Source organism: Pseudophryne corroboree, chromosome 2 (genome assembly GCF_028390025.1).
Source record: "Pseudophryne corroboree isolate aPseCor3 chromosome 2, aPseCor3.hap2, whole genome shotgun sequence".
Taxonomy (NCBI): Eukaryota; Metazoa; Chordata; class Amphibia; order Anura; family Myobatrachidae; genus Pseudophryne; species Pseudophryne corroboree.
The window spans coordinates 66,901,190-66,928,238 of record NC_086445.1 but is presented as its reverse complement, the minus strand read 5'-3'; the positions used below and the strand labels follow the sequence as shown (position 1 = coordinate 66,928,238).

General features: G+C 46.4%; 1 protein-coding gene across 1 annotated transcript in view; it reads right to left on the bottom strand.

Annotated features, from left to right (window-relative positions):
• RAB38 (RAB38, member RAS oncogene family) overlaps positions 1 to 23,677 on the bottom strand; it is a 126,997-nt gene extending 103,320 nt beyond the window's left edge. Inside the window, exon 1 of the mRNA XM_063951402.1 lies at positions 23,312 to 23,677. Within this exon, the coding sequence (XP_063807472.1) occupies positions 23,312 to 23,513 (202 nt within the window). The 5' untranslated portion in view covers positions 23,514 to 23,677. The remainder of the gene's footprint in view (positions 1 to 23,311) is intronic.
• Between the last annotated feature and the right edge of the window lie 3,372 nt (positions 23,678 to 27,049).

Here is a 27,049-nt window from a genome sequence, read left to right as displayed (position 1 = left end):
TAAAAAACGACAGGGGCGTGCAAGAGATGCTGTCGGTGGCCAGAAAAATTGCGGGACACTTTCGGCGTACAGGCACCACGTACAGAAGACTGGAGCACCACCAAAAACTACTGAACCTGCCCTGCCATCATCTGAAGCAAGAAGTGGTAACGAGGTGGAATTCAACCCTCTATATGCTTCAGAGGTTGGAGGAGCAGCAAAAGGCCATTCAAGCCTATACAATTGAGCACGATATAGGAGATGGAATGCACCTGTCTCAAGTGCAGTGGAGAATGATTTCAACGTTGTGCAAGGTTCTGATGCCCTTTGAACTTGCCACACGTGAAGTCAGTTCAGACACTGCCAGCCTGAGTCAGGTCATTCCCCTCATCAGGCTTTTGCAGAAGAAGCTGGAGGCATTGAAGAAGGAGCTAACACGGAGCGATTCCGCTAGGCATGTGGGACTTGTGGATGCAGCCCTTAATTCGCTTAACAAGGATTCACGGGTGGTCAATCTGTTGAAATCAGAGCACTACATTTTGGCCACCGTGCTCGATCCTAGATTTAAAGCCTACCTTGGATCTCTCTTTCCGGCAGACACAGGTCTGCTGGGGTTGAAAGACCTGCTGGTGACAAAATTGTCAAGTCAAGCGGAACGCGACCTGTCAACATCTCCTCCTTCACATTCTCCCGCAACTGGGGGTGCGAGGAAAAGGCTCAGAATTCCGAGCCCACCCGCTGGCGGTGATGCAGGGCAGTCTGGAGCGACTGCTGATGCTGACATCTGGTCCGGACTGAAGGACCTGACAACGATTACGGACATGTCGTCTACTGTCACTGCATATGATTCTCTCAACATTGATAGAATGGTGGAGGATTATATGAGTGACCGCATCCAAGTAGGCACGTCACACAGTCCGTACTTATACTGGCAGGAAAAAGAGGCAATTTGGAGGCCCTTGCACAAACTGGCTTTATTCTACCTAAGTTGCCCTCCCACAAGTGTGTACTTCGAAAGAGTGTTTAGTGCCGCCGCTCACCTTGTCAGCAATCGGCGTACGAGGTTACATCCAGAAAATGTGGAGAAGATGATGTTCATTAAAATGAATTATAATCAATTCCTCCGCGGAGACATTGACCAGCAGCAATTGCCTCCACAAAGTACACAGGGAGCTGAGATGGTGGATTCCAGTGGGGACGAATTGATAATCTGTGAGGAGGGGGATGTACACGGTGATATATCGGAGGGTGAAGATGAGGTGGACATCTTGCCTCTGTAGAGCCAGTTTGTGCAAGGAGAGATTAATTGCTTCTTTTTTGGGGGGGGTCCAAACCAACCCGTCATATCAGTCACAGTCGTGTGGCAGACCCTGTCACTGAAATGATGGGTTGGTTAAAGTGTGCATGTCCTGTTTTGTTTATACAACATAAGGGTGGGTGGGAGGGCCCAAGGATAATTCCATCTTGCACCTCTTTTTTCTTTTCTTTTTCTTTGCATCATGTGCTGATTGGGGAGGGTTTTTTGGAAGGGACATCCTGCGTGACACTGCAGTGCCACTCCTAGATGGGCCCGGTGTTTGTGTCGGCCACTAGGGTCGCTAATCTTACTCACACAGCTACCTCATTGCGCCTCTTTTTTTCTTTGCGTCATGTGCTGTTTGGGGAGGGTTTTTTGGAAGGGACATCCTGCGTGACACTGCAGTGCCACTCCTAGATGTGCCCGGTGTTTGTGTCGGCCACTAGGGTCGCTAATCTTACTCACACAGTCAGCTACCTCATTGCGCCTCTTTTTTTCTTTGCGTCATGTGCTGTTTGGGGAGGGTTTTTTGGAAGGGCCATCCTGCGTGACACTGCAGTGCCACTCCTAGATGGGCCCGGTGTTTGTGTCGGCCACTAGGGTCGCTAATCTTACTCACACAGCTACCTCATTGCGCCTCTTTTTTTCTTTGCGTCATGTGCTGTTTGGGGAGGGTTTTTTGGAAGGGCCATCCTGCGTGACACTGCAGTGCCACTCCTAGATGGGCCCGGTGTTTGTGTCGGCCACTAGGGTCGCTAATCTTACTCACACAGCTACCTCATTGCGCCTCTTTTTTTCTTTGCGTCATGTGCTGTTTGGGGAGGGTTTTTTGGAAGGGACATCCTGCGTGACACTGCAGTGCCACTCCTAGATGGGCCCGGTGTTTGTGTCGGCCACTAGGGTCGCTTATCTTACTCACACAGCGACCTCGGTGCAAATTTTAGGACTAAAAATAATATTGTGAGGTGTGATGTGTTCAGAATAGGCTGAAAATGAGTGTAAATTATGTTTTTTGAGGTTAATAATACTTTGGGATCAAAATTACCCCCAAATTCTATGATTTAAGCTGTTTTTTAGGGTTTTTTGAAAAAAACACCCGAATCCAAAACACACCCGAATCCGACAAAAATAATTCGGTGAGGTTTTACCAAAACGCGTTCGAACCCAAAACACGGCCGCGGAACCGAACCCAAAACCAAAACACAAAACCCGAAAAATTTCAGGCGCTCATCTCTAGTATCACTCTCCAAGGCTTGATAAATCTGGGCCTATGTGTCCATTAGAAAATGTCTGCACTAAAGAAGAATTTCTTATGGAGTTTTAAAATAACTCTTTTGGATTTGGGGGTTTTAGTTCCACTTAAGCTGAATCCTGACATATTGTTCACAGACCGTTTTTCCTTTCTGTATGAGATTGGAATGTCCCTGTCACGGCCACCACACTCCAATGGTCCACTTGTTGTCACATAACCAGAATTTCAGCCTTTTTTATGATTTATTTTGCAGTTGGAGCAGGAAGCTGAATCATATGAGCGGGTAGCACATGACTTGAGGCATCCCACACAAGTCTACATTGTGTAAAAAGATATCTTTTTTTTCCTTTCCTGATCTTGGTAATGATGTGCACCAGTTCCCCTGTTACTGTCCGCTTACGTAAAGCAGTACAATAAATCCGCTTTACCGAAAACCTAAATACATTTTTAGGACTTTAGCAATTCAGTAACTATAGTAAATGGATAAACCTAAATCAATCATTGAGCGGGTCCCCAAGGAGACTGGGTACTATATCAATCATTGAGGGGGTCCCCAAGGCAGCCTGGGTACTATATCAATCACTGAGTGGGTCACCAAGAGAGCCTGGGTACTATATCAATCATTGAGCGGGTCCCCAAGGCCGCCTGGGTACTATATCAATCACTGAGCGGGTCCCTAAGGCAGCCTGGGTACTATATCAATCACTGAGCGGGTCCCTAAGGCAGCCTATGTACTATATCAATCACTGAGCGGGTCCCCAAGGCAGCCTGGGTACTATATCAATCACTGAGCGGGTCCCCAAGGAAGCCTGGGTACTATATCAATCACTGAGCAGGTCTCCAAGAGAGCCTGGGTACTATATCAATCACTGAGCGGGTTCCCAAGGCAGCCTGGGTACTATATCAATCACTGAGCGGGTCCCCAAGGCAGCCTGGGTACTATATCAATCACTGAGCGGATCCCTAAGGCAGCCTAGGTACTATATCAATCACTGAGCGGATCCCTAAGGCAGCCTGGGTACTATATCAATCACTGAGCGGATCCCTAAAGCAGCCTGGGTACTATATCAATCACTGAGCGGATCCCCAAGGCAGCCTGGGTACTATATCAATCACTGAGCGGATCCCTAAGGCAGCCTGGGTACTATATCAATCACTGAGCGGATCCCTAAGGCAGCCTGGGTACTATATCAATCACTGAGCGGATCCCTAAGGCAGCCCGGGTACTATATCAATCACTGAGCGGGTCCCCAAGGCAGCCTGGGTACTATATCAATCACTGAGCGGGTCCCCAAGGCCGCCTGGGTACTATATCAATCACTGAGCGGATCCCCAAGGCCGCCTGGGTACTACATCAGTCACTGAGTGGGTCCCCAAGGGAGCCTGGGTACTATATCAATCACTGATCGGGTTCCCAAGGCAGCCTGGGTACTATATCAATCACTGAACGGGTTCCCAAGGCAGCCTGGGTACTATATCAATCACTGAACGGGTTCCCAAGGCAGCCTGGGTACTATATCAATCACTGAGCGGGTCCCCAAGAGAGCCTTGGTACTATATCAATCACTGAGCGGGTTCCCAAGGCAGCCTGGGTACTATATCAATCACTGAGCGGGTTCCCAAGGCAGCCTGGGTACTATATCAATCACTGAGCGGGTCCCCAAGGGAGTCTGGGTACTATATCAATCACTGAGCGGGTTCCCAAGGCCGCCTGGGTACTATATCAATCACTGAGCGGGTTCCCAAGGCAGCCTGGGTACTATATCAATCACTGAGCGGGTTCCCAAGGCAGCCTGGGTACTATATCAATCACTGAGCGGGTCCCCAAGGCCGCCTGGGTACTATATCAATCACTGAGCGGGTCCCCAAGGCCGCCTGGGTACTACATCAGTCACTGAGTGGGTCCCCAAGGGAGCCTGGGTACTATATCAATCACTGATCGGGTCCCCAAGGCAGCCTGGGTACTATGTCAATCACCGAGCGGGTTCCCAAGGCAGCCTGGGTACTATATCAATCACTGAGCGGGTTCCCAAGGCAGCCTGGGTACTATATCAATCACTGAGCGGATCCCTAAGGCAGCCTGGGTACTATATCAATCACTGAGCGGATCCCTAAGGCAGCCTGGGTACTATATCAATCACTGAGCGGATCCCTAAGGCAGCCCGGGTACTATATCAATCACTGAGCGGGTCCCCAAGGCAGCCTGGGTACTATATCAATCACTGAGCGGGTCCCCAAGGCCGCCTGGGTACTATATCAATCACTGAGCGGATCCCCAAGGCCGCCTGGGTATTACATCAGTCACTGAGTGGGTCCCCAAGGGAGCCAGGGTACTATATCAATCACTGATCGGGTTCCCAAGGCAGCCTGGGTACTATATCAATCACTGAGCGGGTTCCCAAGGCAGCCTGGGTACTATATCAATCACTGAGCGGGTCCCCAAGGGAGCCTTGGTACTATATCAATCACTGAGCGGGTTCCCAAGGCAGCCTGGGTACTATATCAATCACTGAGCGGGTTCCCAAGGCAGCCTGGGTACTATATCAATCACTGAGCGGGTCCCCAAGGGAGTCTGGGTACTATATCAATCACTGAGCGGGTTCCCAAGGCCGCCTGGGTACTATATCAATCACTGAGCGGGTTCCCAAGGCAGCCTGGGTACTATATCATTCACTGAGCGGGTTCCCAAGGCAGCCTGGGTACTATATCAATCACTGAGCGGGTCCCCAAGGCCGCCTGGGTACTATATCAATCACTGAGCGGGTCCCCAAGGCCGCCTGGGTACTACATCAGTCACTGAGTGGGTCCCCAAGGGAGCCTGGGTACTATATCAATCACTGATCGGGTCCCCAAGGCAGCCTGGGTACTCTATCAATCACTGAGCGGGTTCCCAAGGCAGCCTGGGTACTATATCAATCACTAAGCGGGTTCCCAAGGCAGCCTGGGTACTATATCAATCACTGAGCGGGTCCCCAAGGCCGCCTGGGTACTACATCAGTCACTGAGAGGGTCCCCAAGGCAGCCTGGGTACTATATCAATCACTGAGCGGGTTCCCAAGGCAGCCTGGGTACTATATCAATCACTGAGCGGGTCCCCAAGGCAGCCTGGATACTATATCAGTCACTGAGTGGGTCCCCAAGGGAGCCTGGGTACTATATCAATCATTGAGCGGGGTCTCCAAGGCAGCCTGGGTACTATATCAATCACTGATCGGGTCCCCAAGGCAGCCTGGGTACTATATCAATCACTGAGCGGGTTCCCAAGGCAGCCTGGGTACTATATCAATCACTGAGCGGGTTCCCAAGGCAGCCTGGGTACTATATCAATCACTGAGCGGGTCCCCAAGGCCGCCTGGGTACTACATCAGTCACTGAGTGGGTCCCCAAGGCAGCCTGGGTACTATATCAATCACTGAGCGGGTTCCCAAGGCAGCCTGGGTACTATATCAATCACTGAGCGGGTCCCTAAGGCAGCCTGGGTACTATATCAGTCACTGAGTGGGTCCCCAAGGGAGCCTGGGTACTATATCAATCATTGAGCGGGGTCTCCAAGGCAGCCTGGGTACTATATCAATCACTGATCGGGTCCCCAACGCAGCCTGGGTACTATATCAATCACTGAGCGGGTTCCCAAGGCAGCCTGGTTACTATATCAATCACTGAGCGGGTTCCCAAGGCAGCCTGGGTACTATATCAATCACTGAGCGGGTCCCCAAGGCCACCTGGGTACTATATCAATCACTGAGTGGGTCCCCAAGGGAGCCTGGGTCCTATATCAATCATTGAGCGGGGTCTCCAAGGCAGCCTGGGTACTATATCAATCACTGAGCGTGCCCCCAAGGCAGCCTGGGTACTATATCAATCACTGAGCGGGTTCCCAAGGCCGCCTGGGTACTATATCAATCACTGAGCGAGTGCCCAAGGCAGCCTGGGTACTATATCAATCACTGAGCGGGTTCCCAAGGCAGCCTGGGTACTATATCAATCACTGAGCGGGTCCCCAAGGCCGCCTGGGTACTATATCAATCACTGAGCGGGTCCCCAAGGCCGCCTGGGTACTACATCAATCAATGAGTGGGTCCCCAAGGGAGCCTGGGTACTATATCAATCACTGATCGGGTCCCCAAGGCAGCCTGGGTACTATATCAATCACTGAGCGGGTTCCCAAGGCAGCCTGGGTACTATATCAATCACTGAGCGGGTTCCCAAGGCAGCCTGGGTACTATATCAATCACTGAGCGGGTCCCCAAGGCCGCCTGGGTACTACATCAGTCACTGAGTGGGTCCCCAAGGCAGCCTGGGTACTATATCAATCACTGATCGGGTCCCCAAGGCAGCCTGGGTACTATATCAATCACTGAGCGGGTTCCCAAGGCAGCCTGGGTACTATATCAATCACTGAGCGGGTTCCCAAGGCAGCCTGGGTACTATATCAATCACTGAGCGGGTTCCCAAGGCAGCCTGGGTACTATATCAATCACTGAGCGGGTCCCTAAGGCCGCCTGGGTACTACATCAGTCACTGAGTGGGTCCCCAAGGCAGCCTGGGTACTATATCAATCACTGAGCGGGTTCCCAAGGCAGCCTGGGTACTATATCAATCACTGAGCGGGTCCCCAAGGCAGCCTGGGTACTATATCAGTCACTGAGTGGGTCCCCAAGGGAGCCTGGGTACTATATCAATCATTGAGCGGGGTCTCCAAGGCAGCCTGGGTACTATATCAATCACTGAGCGGGTTCCCAAGGCCGCCTGGGTACTATATCAATCACTGAGCGGGTGCCCAAGGCAGCCTGGGTACTATATCAATCACTGAGCGGGTCCCCAAGGCCGCCTGGGTACTATATCAATCACTGAGCGGGTCCCCAAGGCCGCCTGGGTACTACATCAATCACTGAGTGGGTCCCCAAGGGAGCCTGGGTACTATATCAATCACTGATCGGGTCCCCAAGGCAGCCTGGGTACTATATCAATCACTGAGCGGGTTCCCAAGGCAGCCTGGGTACTATATCAATCACTGAGCGGGTTCCCAAGGCAGCCTGGGTACTATATCAATCACTGAGCGGGTCCCCAAGGCCGCCTGGGTACTACATCAGTCACTGAGTGGGTCCCCAAGGCAGCCTGGGTACTATATCAATCACTGATCGGGTCCCCAAGGCAGCCTGGGTACTATATCAATCACTGAGCGGGTTCCCAAGGCAGCCTGGGTACTATATCAATCACTGAGCGGGTTCCCAAGGCAGCCTGGGTACTATATCAATCACTGAGCGGGTCCCCAAGGCCGCCTGGGTACTACATCAGTCACTGAGTGGGTCCCCAAGGCAGCCTGGGTACTATATCAATCACTGAGCGGGTTCCCAAGGCAGCCTGGGTACTATATCAATCACTGAGCGGGTCCCCAAGGCAGCCTGGGTACTATATCAGTCACTGAGTGGGTCCCCAAGGGAGCCTGGGTACTATATCAATCATTGAGCGGGGTCTCCAAGGCAGCCTGGGTACTATATCAATCACTGAGCGGGCCCCCAAGGCAGCCTGGGTACTATATCAATCACTGAGCGGGCCCCCAAGGCAGCCTGGGTACTATATCAATCATTGAGCGGGGTCTCCAAGGCAGCCTGGGTACTATATCAATCACTGAGCGGGCCCCCAAGGCAGCCTGGGTACTATATCAATCATTGAGCGGGGTCTCCAAGACAGCCTGGGTACTATATCAATCACTGAGTGGGTCTGGGAACTATGGGGGTAATTCTGATTTGATCTCAGCAGGCACTTTGTTAGCAGTTGGGCAAAACCATTGCACTGCAGGGGAGGCAGATATAACATGTGCAGAGAGAGAGAGATTTGGGTGTGGTGAGTTCAATCTGCAATCTAAATTGCAGTGTAAAAATAAAGCAGCCAGTACTTACCCTGCACAGAAACAAAATAACCCACCAAAATCTAACTCTTTCTGCACATGTTATATCTGCCCCCCCCCCCCCCTGCAGTGCACATGGTTTTGCCCAACTGCTAAAAAATTTCCTGCTGCGATCAACTTGGAATTACCCCCTATATCACATACTCTACTTCCTCTTTTCTCCAGAAACCCATATTGCTGCTGTCAGGTAGTGGAATAGTAATCATACAGTGAGTGCAGGAGGAAGCACCAAATGATCGTCTGAATTATCCATGCACTTGTAGGGCCTGAGCTGCAGGCAGTACCGATATTTGCACAGATTTTCAATGTTTTACGACTGCGCATGCATCTACGTTGCCAAAAATGGGAATGTATTTGAAATGTATTGGGCGTTCCTGGGTGGGGTAACTGGGGTAACTATTCAGATGCACCAAGCCGGGTTGTTGCATCTGATGACATAGAGCGTGAGCGTTCCAGTCTTTAGCATAAAGTCACAGAGCTGGCCCTGGGCATAGGCTATTTGCTGTAGGCGAATGCTGAGGGCGCCATTGCTCTAGGGGGGCTTCCATGACGGTCCGCCCCCTAATTGCCCAGCACGCAGCGACAGTAGGAGCTGTCAGCAGACGTGATCTCTCAGCAGCGGCGCTACAGCCCCTGATTATTCTGCATTGTCACAGTGACGAAAAGGGCACCGGCTTTAGCGCAGCTGCTGATTGGTGGCAAGTCCACCAGCATCTCCTCTGCGCATCTCTCCTCCATGTCAGTGCCAGTAAAGCACGTGAACTCTCCCAGCTGCATGATCACATCAGCACCGGCCAACAGTGACGAGATGGGGGGAGGTGGGGTCAACAATTTGCGGCATAATCATGTGATTTAGTACAGACATTTATATTCTCCTTATATTTCTGCTTTTAGTTCCTTGATATATATATATATATAATAGAGTTCCGTGTTTTGTGCATCTAGCACTCGTTTCGCAAAGGCATAAAGCAATGGTGTAGTTCCTGTGTGAGCGTAGGAACCCAATGCAGGGGCATAATAATGCCCACATAGGAGGGCAGAACCTCTGGCTGGCACAAGGTAGGTAAACTCTCGTTACAGTGTGTACCGGAGCCCCTCTGGACCCATGGGCCAGTGTAAATACAGTATGACTATGACACAATGGGGAAGATGTAAGGTGATAACGTACCAGCCAATAAGCTCCAATATGTAAATTGAAAAGTTAGGAGCTGATTGGCTGGTGCGTTATCACCTTGCACTTATCACTACTTTATCACTTCTCCAGACTTAATACATCTGCCCCAATGCCTGGTAAGGCATGGGGGCTGATGTACATAACCTTGGAGAGTGATAAAATGTAGAGATGAGCGCCTGAAATTTTTCGGGTTTTGTGTTTTGGTTTTGGGTTCGGTTCCGCGGCCGTGTTTTGGGTTCGAACGCGTTTTGGCAAAACCTCACCGAATTATTTTTGTCGGATTCGGGTGTGTTTTGGATTCGGGTGTTTTTTTCCAAAAACACTAAAAAACAGCTTAAATCATAGAATTTGGGGGTCATTTTGATCCCAAAGTATTATTAACCTCAAAAACCATAATTTACACTCATTTTCAGTCTATTCTGAATACCTCACACCTCACAATATTATTTTTAGTCCTAAAATTTGCACCGAGGTCGCTGTGTGAGTAAGATAAGCGACCCTAGTGGCCGACACAAACACCGGGCCCATCTAGGAGTGGCACTGCAGTGTCACGCAGGATGTCCCTTCCAAAAAACCCTCCCCAAACAGCACATGACGCAAAGAAAAAAAGAGGCGCAATGAGGTAGCTGTGTGAGTAAGATTAGCGACCCTAGTGGCCGACACAAACACCGGGCCCATCTAGGAGTGGCACTGCAGTGTCACGCAGGATGGCCCTTCCAAAAAACCCTCCCCAAACAGCACATGACGCAAAGAAAAAAAGAGGCGCAATGAGGTAGCTGACTGTGTGAGTAAGATTAGCGACCCTAGTGGCCGACACAAACACCGGGCACATCTAGGAGTGGCACTGCAGTGTCACGCAGGATGTCCCTTCCAAAAAACCCTCCCCAAACAGCACATGACGCAAAGAAAAAAAGAGGCGCAATGAGGTAGCTGTGTGAGTAAGATTAGCGACCCTAGTGGCCGACACAAACACCGGGCCCATCTAGGAGTGGCACTGCAGTGTCACGCAGGATGTCCCTTCCAAAAAACCCTCCCCAATCAGCACATGATGCAAAGAAAAAGAAAAGAAAAAAGAGGTGCAAGATGGAATTATCCTTGGGCCCTCCCACCCACCCTTATGTTGTATAAACAAAACAGGACATGCACACTTTAACCAACCCATCATTTCAGTGACAGGGTCTGCCACACGACTGTGACTGATATGACGGGTTGGTTTGGACCCCCCCCAAAAAAGAAGCAATTAATCTCTCCTTGCACAAACTGGCTCTACAGAGGCAAGATGTCCACCTCATCTTCACCCTCCGATATATCACCGTGTACATCCCCCTCCTCACAGATTATCAATTCGTCCCCACTGGAATCCACCATCTCAGCTCCCTGTGTACTTTGTGGAGGCAATTGCTGCTGGTCAATGTCTCCGCGGAGGAATTGATTATAATTCATTTTAATGAACATCATCTTCTCCACATTTTCTGGATGTAACCTCGTACGCCGATTGCTGACAAGGTGAGCGGCGGCACTAAACACTCTTTCGGAGTACACACTTGTGGGAGGGCAACTTAGGTAGAATAAAGCCAGTTTGTGCAAGGGCCTCCAAATTGCCTCTTTTTCCTGCCAGTATAAGTACGGACTGTGTGACGTGCCTACTTGGATGCGGTCACTCATATAATCCTCCACCATTCTATCAATGTTGAGAGAATCATATGCAGTGACAGTAGACGACATGTCCGTAATCGTTGTCAGGTCCTTCAGTCCGGACCAGATGTCAGCATCAGCAGTCGCTCCAGACTGCCCTGCATCACCGCCAGCGGGTGGGCTCGGAATTCTGAGCCTTTTCCTCGCACCCCCAGTTGCGGGAGAATGTGAAGGAGGAGATGTTGACAGGTCGCGTTCCGCTTGACTTGACAATTTTGTCACCAGCAGGTCTTTCAACCCCAGCAGACCTGTGTCTGCCGGAAAGAGAGATCCAAGGTAGGCTTTAAATCTAGGATCGAGCACGGTGGCCAAAATGTAGTGCTCTGATTTCAACAGATTGACCACCCGTGAATCCTTGTTAAGCGAATTAAGGGCTGCATCCACAAGTCCCACATGCCTAGCGGAATCGCTCCGTGTTAGCTCCTTCTTCAATGCCTCCAGCTTCTTCTGCAAAAGCCTGATGAGGGGAATGACCTGACTCAGGCTGGCAGTGTCTGAACTGACTTCACGTGTGGCAAGTTCAAAGGGCATCAGAACCTTGCACAACGTTGAAATCATTCTCCACTGCACTTGAGACAGGTGCATTCCATCTCCTATATCGTGCTCAATTGTATAGGCTTGAATGGCCTTTTGCTGCTCCTCCAACCTCTGAAGCATATAGAGGGTTGAATTCCACCTCGTTACCACTTCTTGCTTCAGATGATGGCAGGGCAGGTTCAGTAGTTTTTGGTGGTGCTCCAGTCTTCTGTACGTGGTGCCTGTACGCCGAAAGTGTCCCGCAATTCTTCTGGCCACCGACAGCATCTCTTGCACACCCCTGTCGTTTTTTAAAAAATTCTGCACCACCAAATTCAAGGTATGTGCAAAACATGGGACGTGCTGGAATTTGCCCATATTTAATGCACACACAATATTGCTGGCGTTGTCCGATGCCACAAATCCACAGGAGAGTCCAATTGGGGTAAGCCATTCCGCGATGATCTTCCTCAGTTGCCGTAAGAGGTTTTCAGCTGTGTGCGTATTCTGGAAACCGGTGATACAAAGCGTAGCCTGCCTAGGAAAGAGTTGGCGTTTGCGAGATGCTGCTACTGGTGCCGCCGCTGCTGTTCTTGCGGCGGGAGTCCATACATCTACCCAGTGGGCTGTCACAGTCATATAGTCCTGACCCTGCCCTGCTCCACTTGTCCACATGTCCGTGGTTAAGTGGACATTGGGTACAACTGCATTTTTTAGGACACTGGTGAGTCTTTTTCTGACGTCCGTGTACATTCTCGGTATCGCCTGCCTAGAGAAGTGGAACCTAGATGGTATTTGGTAACGGGGGCACACTGCCTCAATAAATTGTCTAGTTCCCTGTGAACTAACGGCGGATACCGGACGCACGTCTAACACCAACATAGTTGTCAAGGACTCAGTTATCCGCTTTGCAGTAGGATGACTGCTGTGATATTTCATCTTCCTCGCAAAGGACTGTTGAACAGTCAATTGCTTACTGGAAGTAGTACAAGTGGGCTTACGACTTCCCCTCTGGGATGACCATCGACTCCCAGCGGCAACAACAGCAGCGCCAGCAGCAGTAGGCGTTACACGCAAGGATGCATCGGAGGAATCCCAGGCAGGAGAGGACTCGTCAGACTTGCCAGTGACATGGCCTGCAGGACTATTGGCATTCCTGGGGAAGGAGGAAATTGACACTGAGGGAGTTGGTGGGGTGGTTTGCGTGAGCTTGGTTACAAGAGGAAGGGATTTACTGGTCAGTGGACTGCTTCCGCTGTCACCCAAAGTTTTTGAACTTGTCACTGACTTATTATGAATGCGCTGCAGGTGACGTATAAGGGAGGATGTTCCGAGGTGGTTAACGTCCTTACCCCTACTTATTACAGCTTGACAAAGGGAACACACGGCTTGACACCTGTTGTCCGCATTTCTGGTGAAATACCTCCACACCGAAGAGCTGATTTTTTTGGTATTTTCACCTGGCATGTCAACGGCCATATTCCTCCCACGGACAACAGGTGTCTCCCCGGGTGCCTGACTTAAACAAACCACCTCACCATCAGAATCCTTCTGGTCAATTTCCTCCCCAGCGCCTGCAACACCCATATCCTCCTCATCCTGGTGTACTTCAACACTGACATCTTCAATCTGACTATCAGGAACTGGACTGCGGGTGCTCCTTCCAGCACTTGCAGGGGGCATGCAAATAGTGGAAGGCGCATGCTCTTCACGTCCAGTGTTGGGAAGGTCAGGCATCGCAAACGACACAATTGGACTCTCCTTGTGGATTTGGGATTTCAAAGAACGCACAGTTCTTTGCGGTGCTTTTGCCAGCTTGAGTCTTTTCAGTTTTCTAGCGAGAGGCTGAGTGCTTCCATCCTCATGTGAAGCTGAACCACTAGCCATGAACATAGGCCAGGGCCTCAGCCGTTCCTTGCCACTCCGTGTGGTAAATGGCATATTGGCAAGTTTACGCTTCTCCTCTGACAATTTTATTTTAGGTTTTGGAGTCCTTTTTTTTCTGATATTTGGTGTTTTGGATTTGACATGCTCTGTACTATGACATTGGGCATCGGCCTTGGCAGACGACGTTGCTGGCATTTCATCGTCTCGGCCATGACTAGTGGCAGCAGCTTCAGCACGAGGTGGAAGTGGATCTTGATCTTTCCCTAATTTTGGAACCTCAACTTTTTTGTTCTCCATATTTTATAGGCAGAACTAAAAGGCACCTCAGGTAAACAATGGAGATGGATGGATTGGATACTAGTATACAATTATGGACGGACTGCCACGGTTAGGTGGTATAAAAAAACCACGGTTAGGTGGTATATATTGTAATACAATTATGGATGGACGGACTGCCTGCCGAGTGCCGACACAGAGGTAGCCACAGCCGTGAACTACCGCACTGTACACTGGTTGATAAAGAGATAGTAGTATACTCGTAACAACTAGTATGACACTATGACGGTATAAAGAATGAAAAAAAAACCACGGTTAGGTGGTATATATTATAATAATACAATTATGGATGGACGGACTGCCTGCCGAGTTCCGACACAGAGGTAGCCACAGCCGTGAACTACCGCACTGTACACTGGTTGATAAAGAGATAGTAGTATACTCGTAACAACTAGTATGACTGACTATGACGGTATAAAGAATGAAAAAAAAACCACGGTTAGGTGGTATATATTGTAATACAATTATGGATGGACGGACTGCCTGCCGAGTTCCGACACAGAGGTAGCCACAGCCGTGAACTACCGCACTGTACACTGGTTGATAAAGAGATAGTAGTATACTCGTAACAACTAGTATGACTGACTATGACGGTATAAAGAATGAAAAAAAAACCACGGTTAGGTGGTATATATTATAATACAATTATGGATGGACGGACTGCCTGCCGACTGCCGACACAGAGGTAGCCACAGCCGTGAACTACCGCACTGTACACTGGTTGATAAAGAGATAGTAGTATACTCGTAACAACTAGTATGACACTATGACGGTATAAAGAATGAAAAAAAAACCACGGTTAGGTGGTATATATTATAATACAATTATGGATGGACGGACTGCCTGCCGACTGCCGACACAGAGGTAGCCACAGCCGTGAACTACCGCACTGTACACTGGTTGATAAAGAGATAGTAGTATACTCGTAACAACTAGTATGACACTATGACGGTATAAAGAATGAAAAAAAAACCACGGTTAGGTGGTATATATTATAATACAATTATGGATGGACGGACTGCCTGCCGAGTGCCGACACAGAGGTAGCCACAGCCGTGAACTACCGCACTGTACACTGGTTGATAAAGAGATAGTAGTATACTCGTAACAACTAGTATGACTGACTATGACGGTATAAAGAATTAAAAAAAAACCACGGTTAGGTGGTATATATTATAATACAATTATGGATGGACGGACTGCCTGCCGACTGCCGACACAGAGGTAGCCACAGCCGTGAACTACCGCACTGTACACTGGTTGATAAAGAGATAGTAGTATACTCGTAACAACTAGTATGACACTATGACGGTATAAAGAATGAAAAAAAAAACCACGGTTAGGTGGTATATATTATAATACAATTATGGATGGACGGACTGCCTGCCGACTGCCGACACAGAGGTAGCCACAGCCGTGAACTACCGCACTGTACACTGGTTGATAAAGAGATAGTAGTATACTCGTAACAACTAGTATGACACTATGACGGTATAAAGAATGAAAAAAAAACCACGGTTAGGTGGTATATATTATAATAATACAATTATGGATGGACGGACTGCCTGCCGACTGCCGACACAGAGGTAGCCACAGCCGTGAACTACCGCACTGTACACTGGTTGATAAAGAGATAGTAGTATACTCGTAACAACTAGTATGACTATGACGACGGTATAAAGAAAGAAAAAAAAATACCACGGTTAGGTGGTATATAATTATACAATTATGGATGGACGGACTGCCTGCCGAGTGCCGACTGCCGACACAGAGGTAGCCACAGCCGTGAACTACCGCACTGTACTGTGTCTGCTGCTAATATAGACTGGTTGATAAAGAGATAGTATACAACAATATACTACTATACTGGTGGTCAGGCACTGGTCACCACTAGTCACACTGGCAGTGGCACTCCTGCAGCAAAAGTGTGCACTGTTTAATTTTAAATTAATATAATATTATGTACTCCTGGCTCCTGCTATAACAACCTGCAGTGCTCCCCAGTCTCCCCCACAATTATTATAAGCTTTTATACATTGATGTGCAGCACACTGGGCTGAGCTGAGTGCACACAGACTGAGTCACACTGTGTGACTGCTGTGTATCGTTTTTTTCAGGCAGAGAACGGATATAGCAGAGAACGGATATATTAAATAAAAGTTAACTTAACAACAACTGCACTGGTCACTGTGGTAAACTCTGTCTGCACAATCTCTCTCTCTCTCTTCTAATCTATTCTAATGGAGAGGACGCCAGCCACGTCCTCTCCCTATCAATCTCAATGCACGTGTGAAAATGGCGGCGACGCGCGGCTCCTTATATAGAATCCGAGTCTCGCGAGAATCCGACAGCGTCATGATGACGTTCGGGCGCGCTCGGGTTAACCGAGCAAGGCGGGAAGATCCGAGTCGCTCGGACCCGTGAAAAAAAAAGTGAAGTTCGTGCGGGTTCGGATTCAAAGAAACCGAACCCGCTCATCTCTAATAAAATGGAGAGATGAAGTACCAACCAATCAACTCGGCTGTTAGGAGCTGATTGGCTGGTATTTTATCTCTCTCCACTTCATCACTCTCCAAGGTTTAGTACATTTCCTCCATAGTCTATCTGCTGTTTTCTTACCTGCATGGGAATTACATATCCAGCACTGGGTAACACCTGTCCTTTCGGAGCATAGTTTGGGAAATCTGGGGCATCTCCTAACTCTTTCCAGTTTTCTATTCAGGAATGTTGGTCGGATGGCCAATGCTCTCTATGAGGGACATGTACTAAGCAGTGATAAAAGTGGAGAAGTGAGCCATTGGAGAAGTTGCCCATGGCAACCAATCAGCATTGACGTAACATTTATAATTTGCATACTATAAAAGTATACAGAGCAGCTGATTGGTTGCCATGGGCAGCTTCTCTACTGGCTCACTTCTCCACTTTTATCACTACTTAGTACATGTCCCCCATCTACTGTAGGCGAATTATAGCAGGCCATAATGACCTGCACATTTATTAGCACAAAAACCAATAGACCAGCTATATAACAAGATCACATGCCTGAATGCCGTTGTGAGAGCCTTATGACCTTTGAACAAACGTTTTATTTTCCTGTGTCTGAAATATTAGTTTGACTGGGCCCGTGTACAGCATCCATGTACAGTATAACAATAGACTGATTATGTTCCATGCCCGTGACGCAGATATCTACGTTATCAGTATGCCTGGAGGTGGTTACTACTACTGGTTACACAGATGGCATGTGTTACACCAGAGGTCATTAGTGACCCGGAAAAGTGCAAAGCTGCAGTGAACATGCTCTTTTGTGATCTCATCCACTGACACTGGCACAAGCACATTCAGTTCAACAGGGAAAGCCATGGACAAGAGGGCCAAGATGGCGGCATTTGCGGCAAAATCCGCACCAAGCAATGGGAGGAGTTGGTGGAATCAAGGGGGGATCCCTAATAAGCACAGATTAGGAGCAGTAGGGCACAAAGTTCAAGAAAAAGAATTAAGGCCCAGATTTATCAAGCCTTAGGGGGTCTATTCATGAATCAGTGAAAAGAGTGGAGAAACAGACCAGTGGAGAAGTTGCCCCTGGCAACCAATCAGCATCTCCCTTACATTTTATTGAATGTACTTGATAAAGGCTTGCATCAAAGCTGATTGGTTGCAATTGCCAATTCCTCCACTGGTCCTTTTCTCCACTCTTTTCACTGCTTCATGAATAGACCTCTTGGTGAGTGATAAATAGCACAGTGATAGAGTACCAGCCAATCAGCCCCTAACTGTCATTTTTGAACCAAGCCTGTAACATGACAGTTAGGAGCTGATTGGTTGGCAGTTTACCACCGTGCAATTTATCACTCTCCAAGGCTTGATAAATCTGGGCCTAATTTTGGAAGATGTGGTCAGTTTAATGAAACAGAGGGCTCATTTACAGGCGTGATCCATGATATTTGAGAGAAGGCACAGCATGTTTGTCCTCCCAAAAGGACATGGGGGGTCATTCCGACCTGCTCGCATGCTGCCGTTTTTCGCAGCGCAGCGATCAGGTCACTACTGCGCATGTACCGCAATGCGCAGGCGCGTCGTATGGGTACAAAGAGGATTGTTGCTGTGCGATGGATTTAATGAAGAATCCATTCGCACAGCTGATTGCAAGGAGATTGACAGGAAGAAGGCGTTTATGGGTGTCAACTGACCGTTTTCTGGGAGTGGTTGGAAAAACGCAGGCGTGACTAGGCGTTTGCAGGGCGGGTGTCTGACGTCTATTCCGGGACCAGACAGGCTGAAGTGATCGCAGCGGCTGAGTAAGTTCTGGGCTATTTTTGTACTGCTCGGCTGCACAGGCGTTCACACATTTGCTCAGCAAATATACTCTCCCCAGTGGGCAGCGCTGCAATAAAACAGCTAGCGAGCGATCAACTCAGAATGACCCCCATTATTTTTAGGCAATATTTGCAGGAAAACACATTTCTAGACTCACTTTGGCCAATGTTATAAAAGCACCCAAGCCACGAAAGAGACACATGTATTATACACAGTCCCATTATTCTCCGGATTCATTTCATTGAAGCTAAACCAAGAAAGAATCTAGGAGTACAAAAAGTAAAAGATTACACAAATATAGTAAAAGTAGGTTGCACTTTAAAGTGGAGATGAACGGGTTCGGATTTACTCGGTTCTTTACGCCAGAATTATCGCCATTTCTTATTTTCTGGATTTTTCTTATTGGCTAACCAAAACACGTGACGTCTGATAGCCAATAAGGAGATTAGGGTAAATCCGAGTAAAGCCGAGTAAAACCGAACGCGCTCATCTCTACTTTAAAGTGACATTTTGATGTCACAATAAATCGTACTGAATCTGTTTAGAACGCGCATTGATCTGGGTAACGTGCCCATCGCATCCATTACCGTCCACTTGCCCCATATCAGAGCCTTCCACCAATCAGGAGAGCTGGCGAGCAGCGATGCGCTGATGGGGCAGGGATACAGAGATGCTGTATATTAAACACATTTTCTATCTGTCTTTCTCCTTACTTTAAATTGTGCCAACAATACCAAAGTACAAAGTTTGTTCTTCTGGAATGTATTTGTATGGATGTATGGATGTATACTGTTAAACAAAGGTTTCATTTTCACTGGGTATGGCTGGCAAGGGATGCAGTCAGTTTACCTCCAATCAAAATCCCGACGTTCAAAATCCCGACACCAATTGACCGATGGTCAAAATCCCGACAAGGTCAAAATCCCGACATGGACAAAATACCGACATTTAAATTACCGACAAGGTCAAAATACCGACATGTAAAATGCAGACAGGTCAAAATACCGACATGAGTTTTTCATGATTTTTTTCATTGAAACCGACTTGTTCATACTTTACCATCCCAGTGGACCTGGAGGGGGAATATAATAGTGTGCCCGAAGCATGGCGAGCGCAGCGAGCCATGCGAGGGAACGCGGTACACTTTATATGGTGTCCATGTTGACTTATGTCGACATACACACACAAAAACAACAATAAACGCATGTCGGTATTTTGACCTGTCGGCATTTTACATGTCGGTATTTTGACCTTGTCGGTATTTTAAATGTCGGTATTTTGTCCATGTCGGTATTTTGACCTTGTCGGGATTTTGACCATCAGTCAATTGGTGTCGGGATTTTGAACGTCGGGATTTTGATTGGAGGTATTTCAAACCGATCCCGGCTGGCAAAACCTTGTGCAGTGCAGGGGGGTGCAGATGTAACATGTGCAGGGAGAGTTAGATTTGGGTGTGGTGTGTTCAAACTGAAATCTAAATTGCAGTGTAAAAATAAAGCAGCCAGTATTTACCCTGCAGAGAAAAAAAAATAACCCACCCAAATTTGGTATCCGTTTGGATGGTCGACCATGTTAAGATCAACAGTCATTAGGTCGACCACCATTGGTCGACATTGATATGGACATATGGTCGACACATGAAAATGGTCGACGTGGCTTTTTTAAGAAAAAATAATATTTTTAACTTTTTCAAACTGTACCATCCACGTGGACTACGATTGAGAACGGTAACCTTGCCCGCAGCATGGCGAGCGAAGTGAGCCACGCAAGGGGACGCGTTACACTAATTGGGGTTCCTGGTCATGTTACAGAAAAAATTAAGCCAAAAACAGTTTAAAAATCCATGTCGATATTTTCATGTGTCGACCTGTCCCGTGTCCCGTGTCGACCATTTTCATGTTTGGCCGATTAATCCATGTTGACCATGCCTATGTCGACCAATAGTGGTCAACCATTCATACCAGAACCCCCAAATCTAACTCTCTCTGCACATGTTACATCTGCCCCACCTGCAGTGCACATGGTTTTGCCCATTAGAGGAAGATTTTGCTTTTGCAATCAACCTCATAGTACAGTGATAATACCGCTTCAATTAAAGGAGAATTATCACCTCCTCCCTTTCATTTTATCTGGTGGCACCCAACTACCTAACTACCAGGACTGGGCTGGTTCTGAGAAGATGGTGGCCAGGGGCGGGGCAGGGTGGGTGTTATATATTCTTATATCATTACCGAATGTCAAGCTTTACTTGCCTACAATATATAGTACACGACTGTGTTATAGACACTGCATGTGCATATAGAAATATTTTTGTTACATAAAAATAAATCTGAAACTCATGAGAGTACAGAGAGTAAACTTCACTAGATTTACTAAAAACTACATTTTTATAAAACTTGCTGTTAAAGAGATATCTGTTACATATCATCTCGTAAAGCGCATTATGCTTTAGGAATTTCACCTTCAAACCATGACGCATCAAATCCTTCCATCAAGAATTCTACATATTATATAATAAATAGTAATGATAATAAAATGATACGCTGTGTTTGAAAGGTCGACCAAATCTGTCCCATTCATTCATTCAAGCTTCTAAACATCATCCCATCACCCACACTAACATTACCCGTGCCATTTACAATGTAGAGATGAGCAGTAAAGAGTACGAGGACCACTGCAAGAAAAGGTTAAAAAAGAATAGGTAATGATGGGATATATATAATATATAATATAATATAATATAATATAGGATTCCATAGTGTAGTGCCCAATTAAACCTACTCCTACCAGCCTGCTCATTTAGGCCCAGATTTATCAATCCTTGGAAAGTGATAAATAGCACGGTGATAACATATCCACCAATCAGCTCCTAACTGTCATTTTTTAAACACAGCCTGTAACGTGGCAGTTAGGAGCTGATTGGTTGGTAGATTATCACCGTGCAATTTATCACTCTCCAAGGGGTAAATTTACTAAGGTGGGAGTTCTATTTAAGATGGATGTTGCCCATAGCAACCAATCAGATTCTCCTTCTCATTTATCTAGCACCTTCTAGAAGATAATACCTGGAATCTAACTGGTGGCTATGGGCAAGATCCCATCTTAAATAGAACTCCCATCTTAGTAAATTCACCCCCAAGAGTTGATAAATGGGGGCCTTTGTTTGGCCTTTGAAAAGAAAAACAATTTGACAAAAACAACTAAACAAATATCTAGCGATAAATAGATGAGCAATGTAATATTACAAATATGAATAACACAAGTGATTTGAAAGTGTTATTGCCCCAGCTACAGATGGAGTAGGGTTAGTTGCAGTGAACAATACACTGCTGCCATGGATGAATGAGGGAACCCGTATTATCTTGTGACAGATCTGAGATCAGATCAGACTTGACTCCGAATATTCATTTTCAAGTGCAACATTTTTTTTTTCTGCCATTGTCTATTACTTGCAGCAATAAACCCTTCTCCATCTGCATGAAATAATCACAAATCTCTAATGCCCTTTGCTTGGCCGATTACGTAAAATATTACTGTTAAGTATGATGATTTTTTTTAATCTTTTTTCTAAAATACACAAAGAAAGTGTGCTGATGTGGTAAATGTGTAGTGAGATTTGTACTTGGCCTGTGATATTTAACGTATTCGTGTAAATGTATTTACTGTGCAAATAACTGTCTCAGGATCAGCTGTCAAAGACTTTGTGCAGATGAAAAAATTTACCTACAGTACTAATACAGCGCAACGGTATATGCTGGCGCTATACAAATAAATGTTAATAATAACAAAAATTCTACTACTACTAATAATAATAATAATAATAATAATACTTTATTGTCATCAATAGTTCAAGAAAGAAATGCATGAACAATCAACGAAACTAAAAAGCAAGCTTATACAGAGACCATAAGAACAGAACAAAAGAGCACTCCTGAACCCAAGACATTCCCAATTATCAATTTATCTCGGTTCTATCCGGTTTAACATATTTACTACTACTACTACTACTACTACTACTACTACTACTAATAATAATAATAATAATAAAAAAGAATAACATAAGCCAAGCAATTTAAACAAATTATGTAGTTGCATTTATTTCATTTACAGTATCAGCCATTTTTTTTTAAATCAACTTTTTCTTGAATTAAGTTAATCGGAGATGTACTAAGCCTTGAAATGCGGTAAAGAGGAAAGTGAAAAAGCACCAGGCAATCAACTCCTAACTGCCATGTCACAGGCTGTGTTTGAAAAATGACAGTTATGAGCTGATTGGCTGGTAGTTTATCACTTTCCACTTTATCACTCTTTAAGGCTTAGTACATCTGCCAAATTCTTAAACAATTCCTATTTATACAGCTTGAGTCTCCCATATGCAAAATGCTTGGGACCATATTTTGGATATTTTGGAATTGTGGCATACCATAATGAGATATCTTGGGGATCGGACCCAAGTCTAAACACTGGATGCAGTTATGTTTCATATACACCTTATACACACAGCCTGGGCTCTGGAGGTAATTGTATACTATATATAAAATAATTTTGTTCATTAAATAAAGTTTTGTGTGCACTGAGCCATAAAAAAAAAAAGCCTTGGATGGAGATAAAGTAGACGGCAATAAATTACCAGCCAATCAGCTCCCAACTGTCATTTTCCAAACACCGCCTGTGGCATGGCAGTTAGGAGCTGATTGGCTGGTACTTTATCTCCATCCAAGGCTTAGTACATAGATCCCTCAACCCGTAATGTAGTCAAGTTATCTCAATATTTAAAAAACATTTTCTTACATTGTACACTGACTCACACAATTCCTGAGGTAATTAAAAAGTTTTAAACAAAAAGTTTACGTTGAATGAAATCAGTAGATGACGCCCTGGGCAATGGGTATAAGGATATGTACATTATTCAGATTTGGACGCTAGTCCAAGTCTAGCGCCACTCACCTGCGATGTCCCATAGCTGCAGCCGGACGACTGTGTCTGAGTCCCAGCTAAGAACTTTTAAAGCGAAATCTACCCCGATGGTGGCGCGGTAATGCGGCACGAAGTTCTGGTGGACATAACGTTTGATGATACTTGTTTTGCCAACGCCCAAGTCACCGATCACAAGGATCTTGTATAGGTGTTCTGTGTGATGGCTCTGCATCTTAATTCCCAGACTCCCAGCAGACTGATCCCATGCTCCGTAGTGAATTCTTGCCAGGGTCAGGAGGATGGAAAAGGGGGAGGGATGAGGGAACAGCACAAATAGCAAGAAAGAGACAGACCCAGAAAGAATGACACAAAATGAGTTGGGAAGAGACAGTCAAAGTTTCATGGTATAAAAGAAAAAAAAACATAAAGCATCACTAGACATGGAAAAGATTAAAGGAGGCTGATGCGTGCGTGGTTTACAGTACATCTAGATAAGTCTGAAGAGGCAGCGAGATGTGTATCTGTAAACGGCAAACTTGTATTTCTCAGCTCAGGCGACCCTATGCCACCAGCGGATATGTTTGTGCTTTTTAACGTGTTGCCTATTTTTATAAATAAGTGTGGATAGGTTGACGTACATATTTAAAGCTGTATGTGCACTTTTTAATCAAGAATAGTAATTGCCTATGTCCTACTTTTATAAGGACACTTACTAAAAAAAATATAAATAAACAATTTTTTTTTTTTTTATCACGTTACAGAGACCGATGCATCAAAAAACTAACATGGGAACATTTTACATGATATAACAAACCTGCATGTTTAACACTGCGCATATATATATATTTTAAAAATACACGTGGTGCGCCGCCCTGCTGGACAGACCAAAATGCAGCTTGCTTTATCCAGAGTCCCTCCCCTGGTGTTTGAAGTTAGTAGTGATGTGCACCGGAAAGTTTTCGTGTTTTGTGTTTTGGTTTTGGATTCGGTTCCGCGGCCGTGTTTTGGATTTGGACGCGTTTTGGCAAAACCTCCCCGGAAATTTTTTTGTCGGATTCAGGTGTGTTTTGGATTTGGGTGTTTTTTTACAAAAAACCCTCAAAAACAGCTGAAATCATAGAATTTGGGGGTCATTTTGATCCCATAGTATTATTAACCTCAATAACCATAATTTCCACTCATTTTTTCCAGTCTATTCTGAACACCTCACACCTTACAATATTATTTTTAGTCCTAAAATTTGCACCGAGGTCGCTGGATGACTAAGCTAAGCGACCCAAGTGGCCGACACAAACACCTGGCCCATCTAGGAGTGGCACTGCAGTGTCAGACAAGATGGCACTTCAAAAAATTGTCCCCAAACAGCACATGATGCAAAGAAAAAAAGATGTGCACCAAGGTCGCTGGATGGCTAAGCTAAGCGACCCAAGTGGCCGACACAAACACCTGACCCATCTAGGAGTGGCACTGCAGTGTCAGACAGGATGGCACTTAAAAAAATAGTCCCCAAACAGCACATGATGCAAAGAAAAAAAGAGGTGCACCAAGGTCGCTGGATGGCTAAGCTAAGCGACCCAGGTGGCCGACACAAACACCTGGCCCATCTAGGAGTGGCACTGCAGTTTTCTAGCGAGAGGATGAGTGCTTCCATCCTCATGTGAATCTGAACCACTAGCCATGGACATAGGCCAGGGCCTCAGCCGTTCCTTGCCACTCCGTGTCGTAAATGGCATATTGGCAAGTTTACGCTTCTCCTCAGAGGCTTTTAATTTTGATTTTTGGGTCATGTTACTGAACTTTTGTAGTATACTTGATGACACAGAGCTAGAGCAGTGGACTACTGTACCGTACTGCTATATATATACTGGTGGTCACAGCAACATTCTGCACTTTCCCCTCCTACTATATACTGTGCACAACTAAAATGCAGCACAGGTATGGATGGATAGTATACTTGACGACACAGGGGTAGGTAGAGCAGTGGCCTACTGTACCGTACTGCTATATATTATATACTGGTGGTCAGCAAAATTCTGCACTGTCCTCCTACTATATATACTGCGCACAACTAAAATGCATCACAGGTATGGATGGATAGTATACTTGATGACACAGAGGTAGGTAGAGCAGTGGCCTACTGTACCGTACTGCTATATATTATATACTGGTGGTCAGCAAAATTCTGCACTGTCCTCCTACTATATATACTGCGCACAACTAAAATGCACCACAGGTATGGATGGATAGTATACTTGACACAGAGGTAGGTAGAGCAGTGGCCTACTGTACCGTACTGCTATATATTATATGCTGGTGGTCAGCAAAATTCTGCACTGTCCTCCTACTATATATACTGCGCACAACAACTAAAATGCACCACAGGTATGGATGGATAGTATACTTGACGACACAGAGGTAGGTAGAGCAGTGGCCTACTGTACCGTACTGCTATATATTATACGCTGGTGGTCAGCAAAATTCTGCACTGTCCTCCTACTATATATACTGCGCACAACAACTAAAATGCACCACAGGTATGGATGGATAGTATACTTGACGACACAGAGGTAGGTAGAGCAGTGGCCTACTGTACCGTACTGCTATATATTATATACTGGTGGTCAGCAAAATTCTGCACTGTCCTCCTACTATATATACTGCGCACAACTAAAATGCACCACAGGTATGGATGGATAGTATACTTGACGACACAGAGGTAGGTAGAGCAGTGGACTACTGTACCGTACTGCTATATAATACTGGTGGTCACTGGTCAGCAAAATTCTGCACTGTCCTCCTACTATATACTACAATGCAGCACAGATATGGAGCGTTTTTCAGGCAGAGAACGTAGATATTTTCAGCACACTGAGCACAGATATTTGCAAGCACACTGAGCACAGATATTTGCAGCACACTGAGCACAGATATTTGCAGCACACTGAACACAGAAACTGAGAGAACGCTGCACGTCCTCTCACTATCATCTCCAATGCACAAGTGAAAATGGCGGCGACGCGCGGCTCCTTATATAGAATACGAATCTCACGAGAATCCGACAGCGGGATGATGACGTTCGGGCGTGCTCGGGTTAACCGAGCAAGGCGGGAGGATCAGAGTCTGCCTCGGAACCGTGTAAAATGGGTGAAGTTCGGGGGGGTTCGGATTCCGAGGAACCGAACCCGCTCATCACTAGTTAGTATTATGATTAATGACAGTGAAGAGCGTTTGACTTTATTAAGGCTATACGGTTAAAGTGACGCACTGTTTTGCACTAATGAAGAAACCTCTTTGTTGCAGAAGTTGTTTCCGCAAAGAAATAAAATGACAACCTGACATTGGGCCTAATTCAGACCTGATCACAGCAGAAAAATTGTTCTCTAATGGGCAAAACCATGTTGCAGTGCAGCTGGGGCAAATGTAACATGTGCAGAGAGAGTTAGATTTGGGTGGAGTGTGTCTAAACTGAAATCTAAATTGCAGTGTAAAAATAAAGCAGCCATTATTTACCCTGCACAGAAACAATATATCCTACCCAAATCTAACTCTCTCTGCACATGTTACATCTGCCCCACCTGCAGTGCAAATTGTTTGGCCCATTAGAGAACAATTTTGCTGCTGCAATCAGGTCTGAATTAGGCCCATTGTGATATACGGGTGTGGTTCATAGGGTCGACCACACTTAAGTCAACAATATCTAAGTTGACCACTATTGGTCGACAGTGACTAAGTCGACACACACAATAGGTCGACATAAGCATTAAGTTG